Source organism: Scyliorhinus torazame, chromosome 2 (assembly GCF_047496885.1).
Source record: "Scyliorhinus torazame isolate Kashiwa2021f chromosome 2, sScyTor2.1, whole genome shotgun sequence".
Lineage (NCBI taxonomy): Eukaryota > Metazoa > Chordata > Chondrichthyes > Carcharhiniformes > Scyliorhinidae > Scyliorhinus > Scyliorhinus torazame.
The window spans coordinates 335,729,787-335,742,210 of record NC_092708.1 but is presented as its reverse complement, the minus strand read 5'-3'; the positions used below and the strand labels follow the sequence as shown (position 1 = coordinate 335,742,210).

The window sequence follows — 12,424 nt, the reverse complement described above, 5'->3', positions numbered from 1 at the left end:
AAAACATAAACACTTAGAACAAGAGCAAAATAGTGAAATGAAACCAGAAAATGCTATAAGTATTCAGCAGGGCTGACAGCATCTGTGGAGAGAGAAAGAAAGTTAATGTTTCATGTCGCTGATCCTTTTACAGAACTGGGAATGCTCACGAGATCGATGGTTTAAAAACAAGCCAGGGAAAGCAGGGTGGGGGAAGAAAAGAACAAACGGGAAGGTCTGTGATACAGTGAAAGGCAGGCGATTAAAATTATAAAAGGGATCATAGTGCACAAGTAAAGAAATGAAAGATGTACCCAAAGAAGATGAAAATAGGAAAGTAGAATTACTATCTGCCCAAAGAAAAGGGCAGAAGTAATTCTCTGAATGTTCAGTCAGGAAGTCTGTAAAGTGCCTATCATTATCTTGTTCTTTCATAAAAATCTTTCACTTCATAGTGTACAAGTAAAGAAATGAAAGATGTGCCCAAATAAAATGCAAATAGGAAAGTAGAATTACTTTCTGCCCAAAGAAAAGGGCAGAAGTAATTCTCTGAATGTTCAGTCATGAAGTCTGTAAAGTGCCTAGTTCTTTGTCTGTAAAGTGCCTTGTTCTTTCAAAAAAATCTTTCACTATGTTCATATTATCAAGTAAGAAAAACACTGTTAAATGTTCAAAAACTAAAACTTTGAATTCAGAACAAACTGGATTTAATTGTGTGTCCTGGAGAAGTACAGGCAGGTTGCCATCTGGAGTTCATAGAATCATAGAACTTACAATGCAGAAGGAGGCCGTCTGACCCATCGAGTCTGCACCGACCCTTGTAAAGAGCACCCTACTCAAGTCCACACCTCCACTCTATCCCTGCAACCCAGTAACCCCGCCTATCTTTTTGGACACTCAGAGGCAATTTATCATGGCCAATCCACCTAATCTGAACATATTTGGACTGTCGGAGGAAACTGGAGCATCCGGAGGAAACCCACGCAGACATGGGGAGAACGTAAAGACTCCGCACAGCCAGTGACCCAAGTCGGGAATCAAACCTGGGACCCTGAAGCTGTGAAGCAATTGTGATAACCACTGTGCTCCTGTGCCTTCCCAAAGTTGCTAAAATAAAATAGGCAAAGATAGCCTCCATATTAAATGGATCATCAAAGTATTGCCAAAACCTACCACCATTTTTTCATTGCTTGAAATAGCTGAGGAAGTGGACAATGCCTGACTTGATCCAGCTCCTGGTTTCAAAACTGTATCCATGTTGGATTCCTTCCAGTCATTGTTTGCTGTTGTAGGTAATTTCCCTGTAGTAACAGATCCCTGTGAGTGTGCTGGCCAATTTCCATCGTTAGCTAATTAGGACATGAAAAATTGTGATACATTTAATAAATCCATTGAAGAAAAGATTCAAACAGCTACTTATTTTAATTAAATTGATCACAGCTGATTATTAAATACTCAAGCTTTCCCAATCTGTCACTGCAGTTAGGACAACATGGGAGAGAAGGCACCAACAATTGTTCAAGAACAATCATAGGAGCCATTTTGGGGACAAAGAGAAAATATAATTTCCTTATTCCATTGATGTACATGGCACATGCAAACAGTTGAGTTCAGTTCCAAACTGATTAGATAAGGAATTAATATTTGCTCAATGTCATATGTTCTCTGCCTGAAGGCAGAGTCTTGGCGCACTGTCTACTAATACTTCATTCCAAGCTGTTTTCTTAGTAATTTTTAAATTTTTACTCCACTCTCCAACGCCAATGCACAGAGTGGAACAGGGCAAGCCCTTAATCCAGTTTATTGCTTGCTTCAAAAACCAATTGAAATTGAATCCAATTCATGGCCTCCACAAGAGAGACATACAAGATCCAGACTGACAAGGCATTGCACCTTGTCTTGGGTTTCATCTGACACTTGATCTTAGCGGGAAAAAATGGTGGCTTGTCATTGCCTTCATTCAGTTAATTGACATATCCTAAAGGCAACAATCTTCTAAATACCAATATTACATGTCATTTGTCCAACATGACATAGAACATACAGAGAAGGAGGCCATTCGGCCCATCGAGTCTGCACCGACCCACTTAAGCCCTCCATTCCACCCTATCCCCACAAACCCAATAACTCCTCCTAACCTTTTTGGACACACAGGGCAATTTAGTGTGGCCAATCCACCTAACCTGCACGTCTTTGGACTGTGGGAGGAAACCGGGGCACCCAGAGGAAACCCACGCAGACACGGGGAGAACGTGCAGACTCCGCACAGACAGTGACCCAGCAGGGAATCAAACCTGGGACCCTGGCACTGTGAAGCCACGGTGCTAACCACTATGCTACCGTGCTGCCCACTCACATCATAACAAAAATGACAAAACAAATTCTCTTAAGTGTTTGCTTAGGCTTCCGTTAGCCTGATGGATCAGCACTTTTTTAAATATAAATTTAGAGTGCCCAATTCTTTTTTTCCAATTAAGGGGCAATTTAGTGTGGCCAATCCACCTACCCTGCACATCTTTGGGTTGTGGGGGTGAAACCCACGCAAACACGGGGAGAATGTGCAAACTCCACACAGACGGTGACCCAGAGCCGGGATTGAACCTGGGCCCTCAGCCCCTGCACCACCGAGCTGCCCTTATGGATCAGCATTTTAATACAAATTTACCGAGATGGACAAAGCAGACCTTACAGTTAAGGGGTTTGAAATATTGGGCGGGACAAAATTTCCTCCCTATGTTTAAGATGTTAGCATTCTTTAAAGTACGTCAATCACCAGGTCAAGAAGAAACACATCAGGTTATTAAAGGAAACATGATTGGATTGGTTTATTGTCACGTGTACCGAGGTATAGTGAAAAGTATTTTTCTGCGAGCAGCTCAACAGAAATAGTGGAGATTTCGACCATCACGTTACCAATCCTCTGACCACAGGTGTTGTACCAGGGGACTACAGGGCTGCTTAACTTGTATAGTTCTTGGGAAGGAATAAACCAAGTAATTACACGCCAGTTGCAATTACCTCAGTGGTGGGAAAATTATTGGGAAAAAATTCTGAGACAAGGTATAAATCATCATTTAGAGGGACACTGATTAATCAAGGACAGGATGGATTTGTAACGGCAAAGTGGCTTCTGAATAACGTGATTAAATATTTTGAGGAAGTAACAAGGTGGGTCGATAAGGGTAGAATGTTTTAAGTAGTCTACATAAATTTTACCAAGGCTTTTGTAAAGGTTCCACATTGCAGACTGGTCTGAAATGTAAAAGCCTATGGATAATTGGATCCAAAACTGGCTCTGTGACAGGAAGCATAGGGTAACGATCATGGTGTTTTTGAGCCTAGAAAGCTGCGTCCATTGGGATTCCACAAGGCTCAGTACTTGGTCAATAACTGTTGGTGGTACATATATTAATGATTTAGACCAAAACGTATGGGGCATCATTAGGAAGTTTGCAGATGATATGAACATTAGTCAAGGTGTAAAAGTGTGGAAGAAAGCTGTAGTCTGCAGGAAGATATCCACAAACTGGATAGGTGGGCAGAAAAGTGGTTAATGGAATTCATTCCATAGAAGTGTGAGGTAGTGCATTTGGGAAGGATACAGGCAAAGGAATGCACAATAAATGATATGTACTATGGTATGGTAGATTTTTGTGCCAGGCTGCCCAAATCCCAAAGGGAAACCTGAACAGGCTACCACAGGGTTTGCAATTTGTATGTTTATGAGGAGGTATCTGAAGTCAGGACCTTTCAGATCACTTGTGAATATTTTAAACAACAAGAACACCGTTACACAGTTAACAGTACTTGTACAAATATTTCCCACAATAATTTCCCACAATATTCTCGCTTTAAATAAATTCAGAGCTAAACTCCCTTTTGGTGGCAACAGTCCTCATTGATATTTAATCTTTTTAAGAAATTCTAGTTACCACAATATGTCCTCCAGATAATGGAAACTCTTACTCAGGCTTTTCCTTCTCTCTTATTTAATACTGGGAAGCCAGTAAAAAACACCTTTCTCTGATGGTGGCAGCAGCTGGTTTTTCAAAAGTATGTCCCCAACACACCAACTTTTTTAAAACAAATTTAGATTACCCAATTCATTTTTTCCAATTAAGGGGCAACTTAGCGTGGCCAATCCACCTACCCTGCACATCTTTGGGTTGTGGGGGCGAAACCTACGCAAACACGGGGAGAATGCGCAACTCCACACGGACAGTGACCCAGAGCCGGGATCGAACCTTGGTGCCGTGAAGCAGGAGTGCTAACCACGACGCCACCATGCTGGCCCCCCCCCCCCCCAACACTATCTTGGCAGGATCTCATAGACACATTTTAATGATCTTCAGTTTATCTTTAAACACATTTTGACCTTTGATCCTGCACGCTATTGTTTCTACAGTCCATTTGAAGAAGTTCCTTTTCCCAAAGTTTAACAATCTTTCATTTTATGAATATTTTTTTCAAAATAAAAGTAAATTTACAACTTTGTCTCACCCATTTACAATCTCCCAATTGTATATGTTCCTTTTGAAATATAAGTAAACTTTGAAGCATTTATTCATTCTGTCCACCAGCATTCTATCTTCGTTCTGCACCATTTCCACTTTAACCACTTGGCTTCACACCTATCTTATTGTTCTGACCCTTGCAGTCTGTCTTCAGGTTAATTAAACCAGTCACTTACATATTTACACACACACAAGCCTGTTTCACAGTATATTTCGGTGATAATAGAAAATATTAAGAAGTCCAATTTTCCCTCATAGATTTTGGGAAAGTGTAGAGGAACAGAACGATCTTAGGAGTATATGGCTACAGATCTCTGAAGGTGGCAGAATAGTTAGATAAAGTAGTCAACAAGGCATGGAGGATTCTTTCCTTTATTGGCCAAGACTTATAGTATCAGAGCAGGGAATGTTAAATGAGTATTACTAAGACCGCAGCTAAAGTACTGCCTACAGTTCTGGTCACCTGATTACAGCAAGGATCCGATCACACGAGAAAAAGTACAGAAGAGATTTATAAGGACATTATTAAGAATGCTGAATTTTGGCACTGAGTAAGGAGTAAATAGGCTGGATTTGTTTTCCCTGGAATAGAGCAATCCAGGGAAATTTCATTGAGATGGATAGGAAAGACCTATTTCCATTTGCAGATAGGTTAATAACCGGGAGGTATAGATTTTTTAAAAATGGTGGATGGATTAGAGGCGAATGTGTGTGTAGTTCTTTCACCCAGGTGGTGGGGTCTCAACCTCACTGTCTGAAAAGGCAACAGAGGCAGAAACACTCATAATTTATTGAGCACTTGCGATGCAGTAACCTATGGTGCTGCAAACCAAAAGTTGGAAATTGTGGTTGGACTGGATAGCTCTCTTTCAGTTGGAATGGACACATCCTCTCCTTCTGCAGCTAAAATCTTTCTATATATCCAAGCATGAATTTCTGATCTTAACTGGGTGGATGGAAATGAAATAATCTTTTTTTAAATTAGTGTCACAAGTAGGCTTACATCTGCTTCAAGAAGACCACCATCATAAATGGTGCCATAGGACTGTAGAAGCCAGGTATTTCGAATACAACTAGTATAGGTAAAAGATAGCTGTTTAAATACTCATTTTAAAAATGAAAATTTTAGCACACATAAATTCAGGACTTCAATATGATACATGAAACAGCATAAAATTCCATTATAGATTATAACATTAGATTATAAGATTATGGGGCGATGGATAGTTACAAGGCAGCGAGGAAGGATCTAAAGAGAGAGCTAAGACGAGCAAGGAGGGGACATGAGAAGTATTTGGCAGGAAGGATCAAGGAAAACCCAAAAGCTTTCTATAGGTATGTCAGGAATAAGCGAATGACTAGGGAAAGAGTAGGACCAGTCAAGGACAGGGATGGGAAATTGTGTGTGGAGTCTGAAGAGATAGGCGAGATACTAAATGAATATTTTTCGTCAGTATTCACTCAGGAAAAAGATAATGTTGTGGAGGAGAATGCTGAGCCCCAGGCTAATAGAATAGATGGCATTGAGGTACGTAGGGAAGAGGTGTTGGCAATTCTGGACAGGCTGAAAATAGATAAGTCCCCGGGACTTGATGGGATTTATCCTAGGATTCTCTGGGAGGCCAGGGAAGAGATTGCTGGACCTTTGGCTTTGATTTTTATGTCATCATTGGCTACAGGAATAGTGCCAGAGGACTGGAGGACAGCAAATGTGGTCCCTTTGTTCAAAAAGGAGAGCAGAGACAACCCCGGCAACTATAGACCGGTGAGCCTCACGTCTGTAGTGGGTAAAGTCTTGGAGGGGATTATAAGAGATAAGATTTATAATCATCTAGATAGGAATAATATGATCAGGGATAGTCAGCATGGCTTTGTGAAGGGTAGGTCATGCCTCACAAACCTTATTGAGTTCTTTGAGAAGGTGACTGAACAGGTAGACGAGGGTAGAGCAGTTGATGTGGTGTATATGGATTTCAGCAAAGCGTTTGATAAGGTTCCCCACGGTAGGCTATTGCAAAGAATACGGAGGCTGGGGATTGAGGGTGATTTAGAGATGTGGATCAGGAATTGGCTAGCTGAAAGAAGACAGAGGGTGGTGGTTGATGGGATATGTTCAGAATGGAGTACAGTCACAAGTGGAGTACCACAAGGATCTGTTCTGGGGCCGTTGCTGTTTGTCATTTTTATCAATGGCCTAGAGGAAGGCGCAGAAGGGTGGGTGAGTAAATTTGCAGACGATACTAAAGTCGGTGGTGTTGTCGATAGTGTGGAAGGATGCAGCAGGTTACAGAGGGATATAGATAAGCTGCAGAGCTGGGCTGAGAGGTGGCAAATGGAGTTTAATGTAGAGAAGTGTGAGGTGATTCACTTTGGAAGGAATAACAGGAATGCGGAATATTTGGCTAATGGTAAAGTTCTTGAAAGTGTGGATGAGCAGAGGGATCTAGGTGTCCATGTACATAGATCCCTGAAAGTTGCCACCCAGGTTGATAGGGTTGTGAAGAAGGCCTATGGAGTGTTGGCCTTTATTGGTAGAGGGATTGAGTTCCGGAGTCAGGAGGTCATGTTGCAGCTGTACAGAACTCTGGTACGGCCGCATTTGGAGTATTGCGTACAGTTCTGGTCACCGCATTATAGGAAGGACGTGGAGGCCTTGGAGCGGGTGCAGAGGAGATTTACCAGGATGTTGCCTGGTATGGAGGGAAAATCGTATGAGGAAAGGCTGATGGACTTGAGGTTGTTTTCGTTGGAGAGAAGAAGGTTAAGAGGAGACTTAATAGAGGCATACAAAATGATCAGGGGGTTGGATAGGGTGGACAGTGAGAGCCTTCTCCCTGGATGGATATGGCTGGCACGAGGGGACATAACTTTAAACTGAGGGGTAATAGATATAGGACAGAGGTCAGAGGTAGGTTCTTTACGCAAAGAGTAGTGAGGCCGTGGAATGCCCTACCTGCTACAGTAGTGAACTCGCCAACATTGAGTGCATTTAAAAGTTTATTGGATAAACATATGGATGATAATGGCATAGTGTAGGTTAGATGGCTTTTGTTTCGGTGCAACATCGTGGGCCGAAGGGCCTGTACTGCGCTGTATTGTTCTATGTTCTATATTCTATAACAGCACAGTTGCAAAACAATTTGACACTGCTTGTGCTAATTGTCAAGGACAACGACGGAATACCATAGCAACATGAAGGCACCATTGTCCACAATGCAGACAACAGCTAAGCTCGCTCAAAATCCAGTCTATTGCTGGTAAAGATTAGCAGAATATCACATTCCATAACATGTAAAAATGAAACAATTAAAAAGCTGATGTTGCACATTGAAGGAGGACGGCTTGCCATCAAATCAAATGTGTTTGAGTCTAACCCAAACCAATTAGGATTATATTGGGGTGTGATTAGATGACTTAAGACAGATATGAAAGTGTATAACTGAAAAGTTTCCGCCCGCCATTTTAGTGTTGTCTGTCCTTAAGTTCGGTCTTTGATTCTGTCAGTGAGTCTTTCTGGAGTATCTTTGTGTTGTGTTGTCTTTCTGTTAGTTTAGTCAGTTTGTCCTTAATAGTCTCTGTTTGAGATGTCTTTTGGGGGTTCTGTCAGTCTGTTAGTCTGTGTCAGTGATGTAATGCACTTTTGACTTTGAGTTTGAGTTTAGCTGAAGATTAGCTCTCTCTCTCTCTCTTTCTTCATGTTTCATTGCCAGACTTTGACCGTTTAAAAGTTACTTTCGAGCTGTCTGCCTAAGCAAAAGAAGATAATGTCTGCAATTCTCTGAAAGCTTCGAATTGTCTACGAATTGCCTTTTAAAATGACTTTCAAATTGTAATCAAGCGACTACAAATAAAACAATTCTTTTTGGCACCTGAGAAGTTTTAACTGCAAATTTCTGCTGAGTCCCAGTATTCGCAAAGTGCTACTGGTAACCGAATAGCAGAGATAATATAAATTCCTTCAACTTTACAGTCGAATAATACAAGGAATCGAACAACTTGGCATAGTCCACAAATATTACAAATCTTACAACTTGTCGTATTGCGCCAGGACTTTGATTCATCAACTAAGCTTCCCCCAAACTTGGCGTAGTTTGACAGGTTAAGATCCTATAAATTAAAGATTCCTACAAGGAAAACCACGCAACGTGCCTCAATGACTATCGTCCAGTGGCCCTGACATCGATTGCAATAGTGCTTCGAGAAGTTGGTCATGAGGCACATCAACTCCATACTCCCAGAATGCCTAGATCCATGCAGTTTGCATACCACCGCAGCCAGTCCGTAGCAGACGCCATCTCCCTTGCCCTACACTCTCATCCCTGGAGAATCTCGACAACAAGAACTCCTACATCAGACTCCTATTTATTGACTACAGCTCTGCCATCAACACCATAATCCTAGCCAAACTCATATCACAGCTCCAAAACCTCGGAGATGGCTCCTCACTCTGCAACTGGATCCTCGACTTTCTGACCCATAGACCACAATCTAGCAAGAATAAACAACAGCACCTCCTCCACAATAGTCCTCAATACCAGGACCTCACAAGGCTGCGTTCTTAGCCCCCTACTATACTCCCGATACACACACGACTGCATGGCAAAATCTGGCTCCAACTCCATCTACAAGTTTGCTGATGACACGGCTGTAGTGGGTCGGATCTCGAACAACGATGAGTCAGAATACTGGAGGGAGATAGAGAAGCTAGCGGAGAGGTGTGACGACAGCAATCTCTCCCGCAATATCAGCAAAACTAAAGAGCTGTGTACTAATACCCACTGTGCTACCGTGCTGCCACCGCCCAGTCCATCACACGAACCTGCCATCCACTGACTCTATCTACACCCACTGCTGCCTTGGGAAAGCGAGCAGCATAATCAAAGACCCCTCCCACCTGGCTTACTCATTCTTCCATCGGGCAGGAGATACAAAAGTCTGAGAACACGCACGAACAGATTCAAAAACAGCTTCTTCCCTGCTGTTACCAGATTCCTAAATGACCCTCTTATGGACTGATCTGATTAATACTACACTCCTGTATGCTTCATGTGATGCCTGTGTCTATGTATTTACATTGTGTACCTTGTGTTGCCCTATGATGTATTTTATTTTCATGTACTAAATGATCGGTTTGAGCTGCATGCAGAAAAATACTTTTCACTGTACCTCGGTACACATGACAATAAACAAATCCAATCCAATCCAACATTAACACTGCAATGAAGTTACTGTGAAAATCCCCTGGTCGCCACACTCTGGCGCCTGTTCGGGTACACTGAAGGAGAATTCAGAATGTCCAACACCCCTAATAAGCACATCTTTCAGGACTTGTGGGAGGAAACCAGAGCACCTGAAGGAAACCCACGCAGACAGTAACCCAAGCCGGGAATCGAAACCGGGTCCTTGGCGCTGTGAAGGAACAGTGTTAACCACGATGCTACCATGTCACCCTGGTCAGCACATCAATCGATAATTACTCTGTGGTGTTTGCATTTTAGTAGTAGCAAAGAATTGGTCACTAACGCATCTACTTTCTAGGGAATGGAACATAATGCAATGGCGGCTATCAAATGGAAAAATGGTGCTTTGCAAAATTTTAGTAATATGGTAGCTCATAAAAATACATGCATTATTTTTCCAAATTCAATACTCAGATAATTCAATGTTGGAAGTTTTAAGTTTGTGCAGAATGGTAAAAATGATTCACTTAATACTATTACACTTAAAAATTAATGCAATGTTTAACAACATAATTTTATCATATATTACTAAAAGAGCAAAGCATATATTCTATTTGCCCACAATGCCACAACTGGTGTAATAAAAATAGCTTAATTTAAAGAAACTCTACACCAGCTAATTCTGCCAATTTTCTGCCCATCTCCATTTCTGAAAGCATCAGTTCAGTTTATTTGGCACTACACAGTATGTTAATTCATAATACAATTATACAGGAAAGTTCCATGGGAGGTTTTATACTAATCAGTTTCAATTATGGCAAATTTAACAATCCCGCCATTTACCCACCAAGTTCACTGCAGGGATTGTTTAAACACAACCCAGCCAATTAAATGTTGTTTGGTTGTACACTTAACAGTAATATTGTGACTATTTAATAAAATTAAATTTTATCTGCCTGGATTGTATTGATTAATGGACTTTTTTTGTTACTTGTTGGGATTATGTTTGTAAACGATTGCAAAGCTAGGAGGTACTAAAAAAGTACTTCTGTACTAAAAAATCAACTTTTCCTGTTCTTGCTTATAAACTTAAAATGGTTTTAAAACATTCTGCATTAAGTTATGTTGTGCCTTGGGAAACAGAACTGAAAAGAAAAGATCTTTAAATGCCTGACAAGTGTAAAATCATAGTATTTCAATCACAAATCTTGCTTTCACAAGATCTTGATTTAAAGCTGGGAGAATAATTATTTTAAATAATGAAAGAATAAAGAAATTACTAGAAGGTCACATGAATAATAATTATATTGAGCAGTTTCAAAATAAACATGAAGGAGGAAAATCTTTTAGGCCCATCTTAACTTTTCCATCTAGAAAACCTGGTCACAAATAGATCTACTGTAGTTATATAAAACAGTGTCTTTGCATTCCATATTAATGACTGTAGAATAATAATAATAATCTTTGTCACAAATAGGCTTACATTAACACTGCAATGAAGTTACTGCAGAAAGCCCCTAATCGCCACATTCCGGCGCCTGTTCGGGTACACAGAATTCATAATGTCCAATTCACTTAACATCTAATTGGATCATGTTCATGCAAATGATCACATTACATTTAGCAAAACATTAGAGAATTTGTAACTTTTTATACTACTGGACCATTAAAATCAATGGCAGGCTGTTAGAATTATTTGTGAACCATTGAGTTTTGAGGAGTTAAAGCAGGTGGAAAGGTTTCATTCAGCTTAATGGCAGTTTAACAGCCAATCATAAAATGAAATTCCATGCACCAGGCATGTACAAAAACATGCATCAGTTAGATATACTAAATATAATCCGATCCGATAGATATGCTAAATATAATAAAAACTCTCAAACAGGATTCCAGTTTTAATTGTGGATGCATTATCAGGGGCTTGTAGCATTCAAAATTATAACAAATACATTGGTCTATTTAAAAAAGCAGAACTGTATAAAGACGTACAACCCAAGCATCTGCTTTCATAGTTTTTAAAATGCAAGGATGAACCAGAGTCAAGACCCACATCCAAATCAGACACCACCCAGGAGCCGGTCAGCTTGTGTTTAACGATTTCATCAAGTATAATGGAACAGAAAATAAAAGACAGACAATTGTAGAACACATTAGGCTTAAAATTTCAAATGTTTTTACCTCAAATATTAGCTGCATTTTTAAAAAGATGTAATTTTGTAATCTAGTACTTTTTGAATGAATACATATAGCATTAACATTTAACTCTACAATTATGTTATTTGCAGCTATATTTGGCGGTATGATAATACCCACTTGAATCTACAATAAATTCATAGGACTATTTTGCAACAAAAATATTAAATGTAACCAGAAATGTTCCAACTGTCACTTCGAAGGCAAGCAGCAAGATTGTCTTATGCAAGTTTAAAGCATACAGCAGAATATGTCCTTTAAGCAAAGTCAGTAACAGTTCCACAGACTCACAATGTAGTTTGTCAGGAACAGAAGTTGCCAAGTGGTTCAAACTCTGATCTGGAGACTTTAGAGAGGTAGTAGAAGAAATTAAAACAGGATCCACTATGATGTCTAAATCAGAAACTTTCCAAATTCGTGGAGGTTTTTTCAAACTGCCATCTGATTCTGTCCAAGAAGTCAAAGCAAAGTGAGTCATTGAATGACCCAGCAGAAAAGCAAAAGAGAAGCACAAGGACACAAAAGATAGTAAATTAAACACGAAAGAAAAGCGTTAGA

General features: G+C 40.3%; 1 protein-coding gene across 9 annotated transcripts in view; it reads right to left on the bottom strand.

Annotated features, from left to right (window-relative positions):
- Positions 1-12,424, bottom strand: part of ppp1r13bb (protein phosphatase 1, regulatory subunit 13Bb) — a 168,508-nt gene that overhangs the window by 21,676 nt on the left and 134,408 nt on the right. For 6 of the 9 annotated variants that reach the window (XM_072489982.1, XM_072489973.1, XM_072489988.1 and 3 more), the window contains exons 10-11: positions 12,158-12,313; positions 1,153-1,328 (exon numbers count right to left, since the gene is read on the bottom strand). In XM_072489982.1, coding sequence (XP_072346083.1) covers positions 1,153-1,328; positions 12,158-12,313 — 332 coding nt within the window. The remainder of the gene's footprint in view (positions 1-1,152; positions 1,329-12,157; positions 12,314-12,424) is intronic. The other 3 variants (XM_072489998.1, XM_072490016.1, XM_072490006.1) reach the window with 2 other exon arrangements.